At 33.5% G+C, this 16,223-nt stretch overlaps 1 protein-coding gene across 9 annotated transcripts; it reads right to left on the bottom strand.

Moving 5' to 3' along the window:
• Positions 1 to 1,661: 1,661 nt before the first annotated feature.
• LOC107840030 (protein LNK1) lies at positions 1,662 to 10,730 on the bottom strand. Of its 9 annotated transcripts, none has more exons than XM_047394918.1 (10): positions 10,513 to 10,730; positions 9,724 to 9,825; positions 6,676 to 7,253; positions 6,147 to 6,486; positions 5,985 to 6,059; positions 5,436 to 5,786; positions 5,181 to 5,264; positions 3,778 to 3,920; positions 2,195 to 2,330; positions 1,662 to 2,114 (listed from the first exon to the last, which is right to left on the bottom strand). In XM_047394918.1, exons 2-10 carry the CDS (start codon positions 9,745 to 9,747, stop codon positions 2,016 to 2,018), a joined length of 1,830 nt encoding a protein of 609 aa, XP_047250874.1. In that variant the 5' UTR covers positions 9,748 to 9,825; positions 10,513 to 10,730; the 3' UTR covers positions 1,662 to 2,015. The 9 variants fall into 9 exon arrangements, with proteins under 9 accessions (XP_047250874.1, XP_047250871.1, XP_016539220.2 ...); XM_047394915.1 differs by having other exon boundaries at positions 5,985 to 6,062; positions 10,513 to 10,696; XM_016683734.2 differs by having other exon boundaries at positions 5,985 to 6,062; positions 9,724 to 9,831; positions 10,513 to 10,696.
• Positions 10,731 to 16,223: the final 5,493 nt, after the last annotated feature.

A 16,223-nucleotide genomic window follows, 5' to 3' on the forward strand; every position in this document is an offset into this window, starting at 1 on the left:
TACTTTTCTTTGACCAGTTGTCAATTGGATTAGGCTAATATACTTTTTTCATCCTAATTTAATTGTGTATGTGATTCTAATTCACTATCATTATATTATTTCGTAAGACAAATAATTTCTCTAAATTTGAAAATAGTTTATAACTTCGATTTTCTACTTTCCTTTAATAACAACTTTTTATAATCGTACAAATATTTATCACATTTTAGGATCACATGTTCAAGCTACTTTATATTTTAAATATGGTGGAGTGATTCATTCCCAAAGATAGAAGAATTAAAGAGGTGATACAATAATTGTGATGGGAAACATTCCTAATATGCGAGCTTGAGTCATTTGACTTTTTCATTTTACATGCAGCAATGTCAAATGTTAAAATTCTTGGATAATAATTATTTCTCACAGTAAAAACTTGATACGTTTCGTTTCGTGTAATTATTTTAACAGACTCATTAGTAACCTCATTCATATGGAAACCTTTTTTTCTTTTATGGTCTTCAACGCTGGCACACACTCCATTTTACCTCTATTATTTTTTAGTTTTTCCACCTAAAACTAAAATAATAGTATATCTAATGTAATTCACAAGCGAGATATGAGGGGGTAGCATGTATGTCGATCTTACCTCTACTTTTGTGAGTTGAAGAGATTATTTTTGATAGCACCTAAATATTGAGAATCGACTCATGGCTCAACACATTTTTAGGCTTCAGTAACCTTTTTACCATCTTTCACGCATGGACACACACATGCTCATATACATGACCATTCAAGGTTGAAAGCACACGAGGTGCCAAAAATGGATGCTATGGGAAGGTATATCACTCCATCCTTGTGTTGTGACATTTGACATGCTTATATAGCATTTACTTTCACATTCACTTAAAATCAGCCATCTTAGTTCCAACATTCACTATAGGCGGCAAGACAGAACGTGATGGATAGCAAGAAAAAGACTGGCGGTAACTGCTTCCAAATGCCTCTGCACTATCCAAGGTATACCAAAGAGGACTACCAGCACATGCCTGAGTGGATGATCGACAAGCTTCTTGCTGAATATGGTTTACCTGCTAACGGCGACTTGGCTAACAAGCGAAAATTCGCTATGGGTGCCTTTGTTTGGCCCCATTGCCCATCCAAGCCTACTTCCCATCTCACTACATCTCACCAGACAGCTTTTGTTGACAAAACTACATGAAACAGCTCTGTTTAGAATAAGTACTAAAGTATCTGCCACCACTCACCTCTCTTTCTGAACACTGTTTCCTACTACTCATTTGTGTAAATATATGCAAACATAATGTTGATAATTTTGTGCGGGTGCATCAAATAATATTCAACTACACAGTGAGGTAACTTGAGCATCGAGACAGTAGAAAACAGAACCGGCATTAAAAGCTAATTAGTTGTGTAATTGTTTTCAGTTGAGTATGCCGTTAATGACAAGGTATCCTAATCCTAAACAACTAGAAATCAATCGAAAGAGAGTAGGCTCTTTTGATATTAGATAAAATTGACCAAAATTTGACACACGTGATTCATTTTGCATTTGATAAAAGGAGGTGATCTTTCTTGTATTGCGATCGAGTTAAATTGTGTAGGGGTGATATCATGATGAAATGAATTACGAATTAACTTTAACCAAAAAAAGGGAAAACAGAGACGACGGAACAGACCATGAGAGCTACTTCAAGACTCGCAAATGTCTTCCGGAAAATTTCCGGGTATTATCTACTTACAAACAGCAAAAAGAGTCAGTTGGTTCAATCTACGTATACACAGGAAAAAGTTGTTTGTGTATGCCTTCCGAGTGTGGAAAGGTTAGAGTGAAACTACAATAACTTGATTGTGAAAGCTCATACAAGGATGTGTTCTCACATGGACCAGAAACCAGTCCCCGAGAATACATTGAAAACATAAAGGTCCCTTGCAAGAGATCTTGATAATTTCTGCACGTGAAACCTCCCACAAACTGAAAATAGACCGCACACCATTTGCTTCTTAAATGATTTTGGTCAATGATCAGCAACTTCTCCATCTGTTTGAGGTGCAATTTCTCCATGAGAGATCAAGTTCTCACTCATCACTGGTGTGCTAGACAACGACCCATGAATCTGCCAATTGATTCTTTACAGGATAAGGTTTGACATAGCAAACACTTAAAACATAAACATAGGAAATAAGAAAAGCTTACCATTGAAGGCGACTTCAAAGTCGAGGAATCACGGGCAGGGGTAACAGCTGAATCTGAAGGCCTGTGGAAGAGCAAATGTGCAATAGATCGATCTATAGGATTTGTGTCTGTTTCGATGTCTATATATCCCGTGCACCTGAAAATACAACCAATTAAACATTACTGACCAAAAAGTGATGCTGGGGGGAAAAAATATTAACTACACGTGCTGCTGCAACCCCCCCCCCCCCCAAAAAGGAACCCAGCACCCCTGCCACAATTAAAACTGGTCTCTGACTTAACATATTATCCAAGGTTTTTCCAACTCGGTATGGTCTTGTATAACCGTCTTTTGATAATTCAGTGACTAATAATGAAAAAAACCCACCAGATTTTCAGAAAACATACGGTCCTGCACTACTGTCCAGTCAACTGAGACGTGTCATGCATAAAACTCATTCAAACATCTTCACTCGATTATGTATGCCATTTATCAATTTTTTATAGGCAAGTTTATGTACGCATTTATATTCTACAGTTGATATAGGAAATTATAACCATCAATTTTTTTATCATCACTTTATGTACCACATTTATATTGTACAGTTTATCTACTGTATATATACCAACTCTTTACTGAGCTAAATCGTCACTTATGCTGTTTAAGTGAAAACTATTACTGAGCTAAATCCTCGCTTCTGCTCCACACTAGTCACCTTTCAGAACTTTGAGGTAGAATCGAAAAAACTACTAGTTTAAAGATCTTATTCTTAGCACCAACATTTGAGCATTCAAAGAAGAAATCGTCCCAGAGCTATTGACTAATAGCAGATGGCCCTAAAAACTAGTTAAGAACTGTTCAGCAGGCATCAATTTTCTGTTCAAGTATCACTGTCTTCCTGTACAGTTTATGAGGTATTGATTCATCTAATCTCATACGATCTAATCTCATACGATCAATCCAATCTCTCTAATCAAGTGATTATTTCTCCATAGAAAAAAAACTATCGCTCATTTTTGGATGAGAGCAGGAAGGCATTGGAGCAGATCATCTGCCTATCACAAACAGGAGCAGCTGCAGTGTTTGGAAACCACAAGCAATCATTCAAAATTACCTTTTTAGTTTTTTCTTTGATTTTCATTACTGATCTTCTACTTGTGGAACTAGTACAATTCTCTTTTTATAAAGATGTGTAATGCTGGTACAATTCCAATCCATACTATCAACTTCACCTTGGTCAGTGGCTAATCTCTAAAATAAACTTGCATAGACAAACTCTTCTGTTGCAAAACATAATTCAATGGACAAACAACTCTACAGAAGTAATAGACTTAAATTAAGGATGCTACTACTTAGAGTTGGGGTAGTACTCAACCACTCGTCGAACATGTAATCGATGAACTACGCATGTAATCGATGAACTACGCAAATCCAAGCTCAACAATGATGCAAATTACGTAAACAATCAACTATATAAACTAATATCAGATGATTAATTAACAAAACAAAAAGCAGTATTGGAGAAGTAATATGAGATAGCCAAGACAACGAGCTATGCAGAAACTAATGCATATAAATGCAGATATTCAAAACAGATCCATACTTGTGTGTTCCTTCGCTAACCAGTGGTCCAGTAGTATCATCTCCAGAGCCAATATTGAGATTAGCATGCCTATGCCTTTGTTCAGCACTCCGGGCCAACCGGTATAAGCTATCCCTTATACATAGCTTTGTCCTTATATCCAACTAAACAAAGAAAGTTCAACATTGTAAAATTTACAAGAAGGTAGATATAAGAACTCAATTTCAACTACAGGTACAACATTGAAGACCCACTTTCAGTAAATCTGCTAACAAGCCCATTCTAGCCAAAGCGTACGGGACCAACAAATGAACAATTACCAGACAATACTTAAAATCATATGTCATGTGAAGGATGATTTCTGCATAATCAACCAAAAAAGAGCCAAAATATGACTGCAGCGCCTTGACGAAGTATTCAACCACCTAGATATACTGATCACTTGCTTACCTCTTGCAACAGTGACATGCACGAAAAAAATCACCCTGAAGTATGCAGAAAACACAAGTGAACTGCCATATCGCACCTTTCTAAACAATCGGAACAGTCCTTTTAAGTGTGCATGCAAAAACAAGTTATATCACACCTATCTAACAATCAGAACAATCCCTTTTATGTGAAATTACAAGAGAGTAAGCAGTAAATCTTTGATATACTTCATCCCACGCGAACTATAATAAGATGAAATACTCTATCAAGGTAGACTGATAATGTGACGTATCTATACAGATATATTTAACACTAAACACTGATATCTATGTGAAAAATAATAAAATTTCAACAAAATTAAATTCTGAATCCATTGAACTCATCAAGTTAATAGTAAGCAACATCAGCAAAAACAGAGAAAAAATCTTTTTTTTCGGGTGAAAAGAGAGTAATGTAAAATTTTGGGCCCAAGTTAATTATTTTTGACAGCATTGATTATCACAAAATATACATGGTTGGACAGGTTTTAACCATTTTTATAAGCCAGGATAAGAGCAGAGATCGATCCTTACATGCTACAATCTCTATCCCTTTCTCACGACAGTTTTAAAACAATTTTGAGTTCCAAATGTAAACATAGAGGGAATCGACCGCTGACTTCAAGCATGAAAACTGAAGCTCCGGTCCACCAGAACCGCAGGACGCATGTTGTTAATTGGAGTCATTGATCATGCATATACTGCTTCTGACTAATTATCAGTAAATATACTGTTTCAGACTATTGTTTATATGTATATTAACAAAATTTTCCAACAAAGCAGTGTCGTGTGACACCGCTTCAATGTACGTGTGTCCGTCCCTGCCTTGAACACGCATATAAGGGTAAGTAGACATGCAAAGTTGAATTAAATCTTTTGCAGCTTAAACTCATAATAAGTTCATCATCACTGCAGACAAAGATCATAAGACAGTTAATATAATAGAGGACTGACTACCTGTTCCATGACACGTTGAAGCTGATGAAAACTAGCTGCTTCTTCTGAAATTTCATCCAACCCAGAATTTATAGAAGAGCACTCCTGTACAACTGAGGATCCTAATTCAGTGGGAATACTTATGCCAACCCCTTCAAAATCACGGTTATTTTCAACCTTAACTCCAGACTGATTGAATAACTTATCCACCTTTTCATTTCTTGTCATACCAACCACCTGAAAAGAAGGATCAGGAGAACCCTCCATGGACTGTACCTGATTTGATGCATAAGAGTCCTTGGGGGAAAGAGACACGAGACCGTTGCTTTCATATTTTAAAATTGGTAGAGTTGGATGGAGAGCACTCCCATCTGAATGACCGTAATCTGAATGCATGTAAGAGAAGCTACCACCCAAGTAGCCAAAATCAGGATCTTGAGCTTGCTTTTGCTGGAGGACACCTGCAGATGCGAAATTCGCTTGAGTGCTTACGGCTCCAGAAGGCAACTTTTTCTCTTCTGGAAGGCTATCAGTGTAATTGAGTGTGTCTCCATTTTCTAGATAACCGGATTTTCTTTTACCCTCAGAGCGATTCTGGTGCTTGGAGTGTTTCTTTTGCATGCTATTCTGGAAAGAAGACACCATAAAAAAATAAAAATAAGATAAATAATTGTTCAGATCAGGATCAACGCATGTAATAGAATAGCTGAAGATATTCAAAGACATTATCATCCAGAATTCAGGATCTGTTCCTTCATCATCACACTAAAACTTGAAGAGGAAGAATGTGCCTAAATTAGAACTAACCATCCATTCTTTACTCACCACTATATTATTGTTGATTCTTGATTGGTTGTTAGATGCAATCTCGACCTGGACTCCACCACCATGTACCTCAGCCTTCTTCAAAACAACCACCTTTCCGGTAAGCAGACACATGATATGACTTTAAAGATTTAAAAAATTGATATTTCACAGAAACATTACCTTCTTGTCAGGTACTAATTTGCACTCTAAATTACTTGATCCATTTAAATAAGACAAATGACTCAGATTCACGGATTCATTTTTCTCCGAGGACCACGAACTGCCATTATAGCCAAGTGATTGATTCTCAGTTCCAGAATTATCAGTTGAAATGTTCGTTTCCTTTGGATTTGATGTTTCATGACTAGCGGATGTAATTCCAAGTGCACTGGATGCTGGACATGGAAACTTAAAACCAGACGTCAATCCATCTCCAGATCCTTCAATAACATCTGATGATGAAAGCCAACCTAGGTCATCTTCATTACCAGGTCCAAATCCAAATGTCGAATCACAACTCCTGAAATGCATTACAATTGCTAGTGTATTTAAACAGACTATTCGCTTTATCTATAGTCACAACAAAAGATGACATAGATGTTATGGGTAGAACTCATTTTTACAAATTTTGTTCACATTTTGCCCCCTTAAAAAGGATGAAATGAGGATGACTAAAGTCCATTTGACTGGAAATAAAGAAAGCCATTACCTGAACATCCTGTCAACATCCTCAAAGGTCTCTATCTCAGGCCAGTTATAATATAAGAGATCATTAGAGTCTTTATCCTCACAACTATTGTCAAGAAAACTGAGATCATCATCAGCCTGAGAAATGGGACCAAGTGGATAGTTATAAGAGTTTTCCCCCACAGCAGCATTCTTGTCATCTAGAGTGCAACCATTAGGAGAGGACTCGCTCTCAATGGATTCTAGATTATTACTTTTGATGCAACGATTGGATGTCCTGGTATTCTCAGATGGTAAGCTTGAAACATCTCCAACTATGGCTTTTTCACGTGGAGAAGAGAATGCACCATCAGGTGCATCAGCCCATGAGTCCTTTTCCAGCATTTGGGGGCTTCTATTACTCAGTACTTGCTCCTTTTGCTGATTAGCATATTTAACAGTAGATTGATCGCCTCCATTACCTGTTAAAACAATTACTTCATGGCGAGGTTTCTTACGGCTATCATTCTGGGAGAGTGGTTCATTGGCGCGTCGACTACTTGGATGTGGCACTATATGATCATCATTGGGGCAGACCTCATCCCAAGATATATCATCAAGCTGTAACACCAGTTACAGAATTTTAGCTGTAATAACTGCAGAGGATACTTCCATAAAATGAGCAACTCAAAATTAGAATTTAAATATTGTACTATGAGCAAACGATAAAGCACGGATAAGCGTCGAATGCTCTCTGTCTCGTACAAGGATATAGGTCGAAAACACCGAAGGAACTAGCTAAGATTCACCAAACTGACCAAAAAATGAAGTCACAAAGGAAGCAAAGGCAGCTTAGTGAGATGACAGAAACTTTAATATAATGGTGCTGACTAAGACAACTTATCATACCTCGACTATTACGTGCATGTTTCTATCAGTATAAGGTAACCTTTTTTTTCATAAGAAAAACGAGGTACATGAAGATGAGAAGGAATCAACTCACTGCTAAATGTGCTCTTATTACTTGTCGTTGAGGAGAGAGAATCTAAGATAGTCACGAAGCATGAAAGATAATCGATAAGGGAAGCAGTCAACCGAGGAAAAAGAAGGACGACATTGTTTTGGAAAAATGTGTTGTACCTTTTATAAAAGAAATAACATATGGAAGATGCTGAAGAAGATAATGCTGCACTCTCAGTCACTGTATACCTCTTTATAAGGCTAGAAAAAACTACATTTACCGCCAAAGTACGACTAACAGAAAAATTCAGTATACTCTACTTGATAATTCGAAACAGCCTTTCTACTTCATCAGAGGTAGAGGTATGGACTGCGTACATCTTACCCCCCAGACCCCACTAGGTGGGAATACACTGGGTTTGTTGTTGTTGTTGTTGTAGTACTCTACTTGATAATTCAGGAACCGATGGATCTAAAGTAACTGTTAATGCTACAGTTTTATTATATATATACTGTTCATGCTACGAATTATCTGATTTATAGTAACCTTCTTTAGTTCTTAGGTAGTTTAGGAGTCTTCTTATTTTACTAGGTTTTGTTTTAGCAGGACCAAAAAAAAAAAGTAGTTATCTTACTGGTTTTTTAATACTCGGGTGATTGTTTCCTAATTGTTTTAGGACTTCTCTTATTTTCTTTAGTTAATATCAATCAGGAACTCTAGGTTGTTCGGTACTATAACGTTTGCAGTCTCTTTTCTTATAACTAGGACCTGGAAAAACTTTGCAGATCCAAACTTCTACATGATTAACCACCCTTATCCACTTATACCAGGCTTTTTTGTACGGCAGGGTACAAAATCAAGATGTGTGGCCTAATCCACACATCACTTGCTAGGTTTTATGGTCTTATCACTAGATCAAAGCCCTGGGGCCGTGACATCTAATAATTCAGTCCCTGGGGCCGTGCTATAGACAGACATCTAATAGTTTAGTCTCAATTAAAAAAAATGTCATAATTCCTTCACATCCATGACTTGATGTCATGGTTCAGGCTTGTATCTTTGTTTCAAGAGCATGTTATGTATCTGATCAGTCAAAACTAAAATGTAAGAGCAACCTTCTTATCTGTTTTGTCATGTACCATTTCACAAAAATAAAGGTAATATTCCACATTATTCACTGGTAGACCAATAAATGTTTCTTTGGAAATTCTTTTGGGGCGCATCTCCACAACCTATACCCAACCTATACCCTGAAACCTGCGCATATACTTTTTCAGAAGTTCCTGCTGTAAAGCAACAGCATTTGCAGGGATCTCCATTGGCATATCTTCCGTGTAGTTCATTTAAAAAATTAATACATGTTTGTTTGTATTCACTAATTATGCCAATCACAGACAATTGCAGGCATTAAAAGGGAATAAGCGAAGACAACTCTTTTTTTGTTACATCTTCTTAATTATTACTACATGGTCAAATAGGTGAAAAGTAATGAATTTCAAAAGCAGGCTATGTTCCATTAATTTACAGCGTATTCGAGAAAAGAAGCATATACTTAGTAATTCTTATTTGAAAGAGGACAGAGGAAGTGTCAATCCACAGAGATCATGACTTCTCATCTCTTAATTTTCATATTTTCATTTTTCACGAGGACCAAATGTAAGAAGTACAGAGGTAAATACTGTACGCCAGCTACTCTGGCCTTTTGGCACAGTAAACACATGAGATCCAAATTTCTGGGACTTTAGGCAGTAAAAATGCAATCTTTAGTTAGTAGAGAACCAAATTATGATAATAGAAAGACAATTTGAATTTCACGTACAACATCTGATCCTAATATCTACTTCCTCCAATAAAATCACATTGAGCAGAATTAAATGGTAAAGAAAACCAATTATTTACACTTAGCCACATTAATTGAGTTCAAAGTACGTACCAAACTTCTCCATTTCCCCAATAATTTATCATCAAGGATACATATATAGACTTAAACGAATCTAATCTCTGGGACACACAAAATTAAGGCAAATTCAACGTATCCACTTGCTAGCAGAAGCAGAGTAAATAACAGTCAAAAAGAGCATTGAATAATAAAAATACACCCATCACTCATCAGAAAGTAGAAAATCTTACCTCGTATAGCTGCAAATCTGACATTCCTTTGAGATATTTAACCAGCACTTAATCCACATGCAACACACTGATCGGATTTCATATTCAAATCCCAAATCCTCCCTTTATCTCCATTCACCAATCAGCCATATCAACAAATGGGGAAAATAAAGCATTAGAATCAATTGAAGAAAATCATTTTCCTACTACTACTTTATAATCATCCTAAATATACAATCTTTCTGAGACAACAAAAATAATTTCACACAAATTTCTCAAAGCTTCAAAATTTGAAGGCCGTGATTCAAGTAATTAAAAAAAAAGTAAAATTAAGGAAAAATTGACTGTTTTTAGGGGAAAGTCTTCAATTGAAGAACTTCATTCCTGCTCCTACTTTTTAAGAATCCTAAATATACAACAAAAGTGATTTCACACAAATTTCAAAGCTGCAAAATTTGTAGGCCGTGATTCAAGTAATAAAAAAACAGTAAAACTAAGGGAAAATTGACTTTTTTAGGGAAAAATCTTCAATTGAAGAACATCATCTTCCTGCTCCTACTTTCTAATAATCCTAAATATACAACAAAAATGATTTCACACAAATTTCTCAAAGCTTCAAATATGAAGGCCATGAATCAAGTAACAAAAAAAACAGCGAAATTATGGAAAAATTTGATTTTTCTTAGTGAAAAAAAAATATTCAATCAGTTCAGAAGCTGAAAAATCTTATTGCTGAAGTTCATCCATTAAGAAGAGCAAAAGCTAACCAAGCAAATATCAGTTCACAAAAGATCCAGCCGATAAACTCACCTGAAAACCGATGTCACCGGAAAACTCAACAACTTCAGCAGTAAATCGGTAGCTTAACGGCGAAAAGACAGCAATAGAACCCTAATTTGATGGTCGGAAAGACAAATCTCGGAGGTTCTGGATAGAGAGAGAAAGTAGAAGAAGCTTTGTTTTTGCTTTGAAATTTTTTTTCGGGAATAATTTAATATTTTTTATTATTTTTATGTAAATAAGTGTCAGGCGTGATTGACACGTGGCAACGCGGATCAAATTTGCGGTCACATAGCTAAGAGAGTGGGTATCAGAATTCGTGGTTGAGAGTAAGGGTCGAGATACGATCCGTTTCCTTGACCCGATTGGTCCACGTCACGACAAATGACACGTGTCTGTTATAGGTACAATATATGCCAAACCACGTGTTGGTTAACAACTTTCGGCCCAAATTATCCGTTCCAAATTGAGATGATACATTAATTAACAAAAATAATTAATAACATGCCTAGTTTACCATCATACTCCTATTAAATGATATTTATATTTTAATTTGAAGAAAAAATAATTAATGCAAAGGGTAAAATATGAAAAAAAAATTATCTGTTCTTGATTAATGAAAAAAATAAATAAAATGAGAAATATAATTAGAAAATTTGGAACGAATAATTTAGGACGGATTAAGTAATTAATTAATTAATCCGCAATTATTATAATATTTTATTGAATTAATTGATGACAGAGGGGTTAATCATAGTGGTTATCGGATTAATTAGCATTTTTGTGATGATGACTCATTCGTTTTTCTTTCTTTTTTTTAAATATAACATGAGTTTACTTAATACCTATCATGAGCATGTTTAGTGGATCAACAAGAATTTTAGGGGTGGCTATAAAGTATGTGTATTTTAATTTGATTTGTATAAGTACCGTAGTTAATTACCACTTGATTAGCAGTTGAGAACAACTCTTTTGAAGTTGAGAATCGTTCCGGAACTCTTGGTAAAGTGGAAGCTTTTACGTCTGAGTATGCTTTAAACTTTGTGTTGTCCATCTACTAAGTATTTCTTTTCATTTTCATTTATATATTAGGATAAAATATTAGTAAATAGTCGTGTGTGCGGTCTAATTTATTTATTTTAGAAAAATTAATATTATTTTTCTCCTATTTTCTTATTCTTCTCTATATTTCGACTATCGTATTATTTGTTGGTTATACTATTTGTTTTCATTATTTTTCAACATGAGCTTTTCTCTACTGTATTTTCCTCATACATGTTTTAATATGCCTTACTTAAGTCGAGTTATGTCTATCTGAAATAGCCTTTTTCTTCATAAGGTAGAAGTAAGGTTGCATATAAAATACATATTTTTTCGATTTTTACTTCTCGGATTTCACTGAATATGTTTTTTTTTTTTTGGGGGGGGCGGGGCGGGGGAACTCCTAGGAAAAATCACAATTTCTGTTAAATTCTGTGGTCCTCTACCCTTCGGTTGAACACTTTACGATAACCTCTTCACTGTGCAGTAGCACGCAAACTAGATAGAAGATATAAACCGAATATGCTATTATCATTGTTATTGCTACTGTCATATATATTCAGTAAATATTTCTGTACAATCCACAACATTAATATGTCCCTAAGTATACTTACCAACTAATTCCATTTTTTAATATTTAAAAGTAGGTGACTTTATTATTTAGTACATGTATTTTTAGTCCAAGTGTTTAAACAAAATCTGTGTAACTCTTTGTTTTCAGTTTTATTTCATCGGAGACAGATTTAAGAATTAAACTTTATAGATTCAATTTTAATTTTTCATATTGAATCCATTATACTTTTAAAATATGAATTTATATTTGTTATTATCATAATCTTAAATAAATTATAAAAAAAAATATTAGGTTCAGATGATCCGCTCCTGATGGGCTTCAATTATATTTGTTTTATTCAATTAAAATATTATTTGTTTGCGTAACTCATAAATATGTTTGTGTCCCCTCCTGCCTACTTGCCTAAGAGGCACATTGTCCTGCTTAATGCTCCCACTTGTAAGGTCTTATTCAGACCTTTGTTTCTACTTTTAGATCTTTCATGTGAGTAATGAATTTACTGTGTAACTAATTTATAGCCTTTATTTTAAATTATATTTGAGTAGTTACTGGTGTAATTAGTAGGTTCTATTTTAAAAAAATAATAATAATAATATCGGTCCGGCTAATTTATATATGTTGCGTAGGAATCACTAATGGAGAAGCACTTCCTATTGGATTTTTTTTTTTTTAATTTCCAGTGAATTAAGTTGATCATATATCATCGGAATTGTGTGATTATTAAACTTTTAATTTTTTCCTGTTTTAGCAACGTACTTTAGTTTCTACCAATTAAAATGGATTTTAAAACAAATTTGCGAGTCAATTAAAGCTAGGGACTTTAGACAATAAGTTCAACTAACTTTTGAGTACTCTGAAGAAATTAAGAAACAGCTATGTACCACTCCACCATTCATTTGGTAAACGGCCAGAATACTATCATTGTCAAAGAATAAGACGAAAACTTGGGTAAGATTAATTAATGCTAAACAGTGGATGATGACCAAATCTAAAATTTCTGGTTTCGATATTAATAAAAAGAAAAAAAGAATAAGACATGCTGTCATATTAACGTACTTGTAAAAAATGATCGCCTTTTATAATTTGAATAAATGTAAATGATCTTATAAATAATTCTAGCGTGTTAGTTTCAATTTTTTTTCATAAAAATAAAAATCTCTTCTAAATTATAAATAATATATTTTCCAAATATAAAAACAAATTTTATAGCTGCACATTGCTTATTCAAACACGAGTTTATACCGTTATTTTTGACTGGTACTTATTTTGCTTTCTCAGTTCTTCTTTACATTACTAGATTGACTATTGAGTACAAAACAAAATTTTACCAGCAGATATATTGGACCCAATTAGCTGGTTGTAGCTATTGTGTGAGTTTAATTTTGTTCACATGGAGATTGATATAATTATTAGTTACCAAAAAAATTAAGTTACATGCATATGCATGTACTAAAAGTTTATAATACACCTACTATATATGATCCTCTAAAAATAACCTACTATATATGATCATCTAAAAAGTAAAACCAAAAATATATTACAACGAATTAAACTACACTAATAAGTAAAAAAAAAATCCACCGCAAATTTCTTGGCCCCATAGAGAGAAAATTAAAGCTAGAACAGCACTTGCATTTTCTTCACTTCCCAAGAATTTGCTCAAAGATAAAACAGTACTACTAACGCTTTTACTTATCACTAATTTTCTAATTGTATTTTTACTTGTCATTTTTGACAGTTAAAAAAAAATCTTTTTCTCTATTTTACCCTTAGCATTAATTGTCTTTTCTCCAAATTAATTTCAAGACACAATATAAATATCATTTAATAGAGATATTATGGCAAAATAACTATGTTATTAATTATTTTTCTTAAAAAATGTATCAAATCAAAATGTGAAAAGTAAAAAAAAAAGGGAGGGAGTATTGAATACATCCATACACACACATATCATTTCAACTTTCTTGGGACCCAAACCATTATATAATTTTTAAGTCGCAATAAAATCTTCGAAAATATTTACATAGTATAGTATATATAGTCTATATTATATGGAGTACGAGTTACAATATTTTATTCAATATTCTAAAAGAACCATTATACTTTCAAGAAATGTTTTTCTTCGTTCCAAACTCACTCTTGATACTAATTAGATGACATAGCAAGCTGGTTGTGGGCTTGTAGCTATGTTCTGAATTTAATTTTATTCATATGGGGACTAGTATAATGATTAGTTACCAAAAACAAGATTAAGTTACTTGTAATAATATGTAAGTTTATAATACACCTAGTATGATCATCTAACAAGTAAAAATATAAAGTATTATATAAGGAGTTAAATTACACTAAAAATATAAAAAGATTTCATCGCAAAACTTCGTAGACCAACAACAGTTGCATTTTCTTCACTTCTGATCCCAATGCTTCAAAGATAAAAGATAGAGCAGTACTTCTGAACATATAATATATTTCTGTCATTTCAACTTTCTTGAAACCAAAACCATTATGTCACAACAGTACCTTCAAAATATCTACATAGTATGGAGTAATATATATATTAGTCTGCATTATTATATGGATTACAAGTTATACATTATATTCAATATTCTAAAGAACGAAAATAAAAAAATGAAATTAATTAAAGATCAATTAATTAGTGATAATTAATTTTCTATCTATAGTTGGTGCATATATATATATATATATATATGATCAATCACTTGATCTTGATGAAATAAAATGAATAACCTTCTGAAAAGTACATTCATCACAAGGCAAAACAATTCCTTTGGGACTCTGAAATCCAAACTCTTGAGCAGCTTCTTCTAGCAACTTCTGGAAGCAAGGGTTCTTCAAATAAGATATGTGAAGAACAAATCTCCTCAACTCTTCCCCTACGTAAACTACAAAATGACTCTTTGGAGTTTTATATTTTCTCTTCACTTCTTCATCTCTATGTGCATTCTTCTCCATTCTGCTAATAAATTAAAATTTATCCTAAAGTTTGTTGAATGATTTTGATTGAAGCACATGTTCCAAATTACAAAAGGGATTTGCCTATATATAGAGAACGCGAGAGTAACAGCGTTTTCAAAGTCATCGGAAAGGCTGCGGTAATATATATTATTACTGTTTGTATTTGTTGAGACTTGAGAGCAGTACTGTACGTTGACAATATTCTACTCCACTTATCTCTTATATTAAAAAATAAATTAAAAAATTCCATATTTTCCTTCAGTATTATTATTAGCACTAACTAACTACATAAGTAGTAGTCTTAGATTCTCAAAATATAATTAATAAAGTCAATTTAGTTATAAAATAATTATATTTTTAAAAGTAGTACTGTCAGGTCAATATGGATTATGATAGGATGAATAAAGGATCCTTCAATGTATCAATTTTAATTAATCAAAGATTGTAAATTTGACCTTAGCTCTTCCCTTAACAGACCTTACATGATATGAATTCAAATTAATCAAAATTATAATCCAAATAACCAGCACCTGGTAATATTTTAAAAGAGTTAAATTATTGTAACATGGATTCTGTTGGGGGTGATCGGTATGATGTGACTGCTTAGTGTCCATGGATGTTGTATCTCGGGGAGAAATGATATGTCTAGGAAGGAACTTTTCCCTGTACATATATAGGCTTAGCTTTCATTAGTTAAACTATACGTTATATCCATCTCTATATAGTCACATGCTATTATTCAACTGTACGTTCATATGATTAGCTATTTAAGTTTCATGTACTATGCTTTGCGCTATCAAATAAATTTGACCTTTTGTTGTAGGTTATCTCATTTTTTTTCAATTTTTATGTAAACAATTGAATAACGTGTAATAGCATGTCAAGTTTATCAGATTGTCGATAGTATAAAATATTTTATACACTACACAAAATTTAAACTCTATAGTATATACATATTTTACATGACATCGCTAATCTTTTTTCTGTTTAAATCCATTGAACTCGTTCTTGTCAGAAGTATACAAAATAAAAAATGAAAATCACATGTTGAAAATCCTTTAACTTGGAAAAAAAGGACATGCAGAGAAAAAGGAGGGGTCATTTCGGTGCCAAAGCCAAACTTGAAATGACTGAATATTAAATGGACTTA

This window comes from Capsicum annuum, chromosome 8 (genome assembly GCF_002878395.1).
Source record: "Capsicum annuum cultivar UCD-10X-F1 chromosome 8, UCD10Xv1.1, whole genome shotgun sequence".
Classification (NCBI taxonomy): Eukaryota; Viridiplantae; Streptophyta; class Magnoliopsida; order Solanales; family Solanaceae; genus Capsicum; species Capsicum annuum.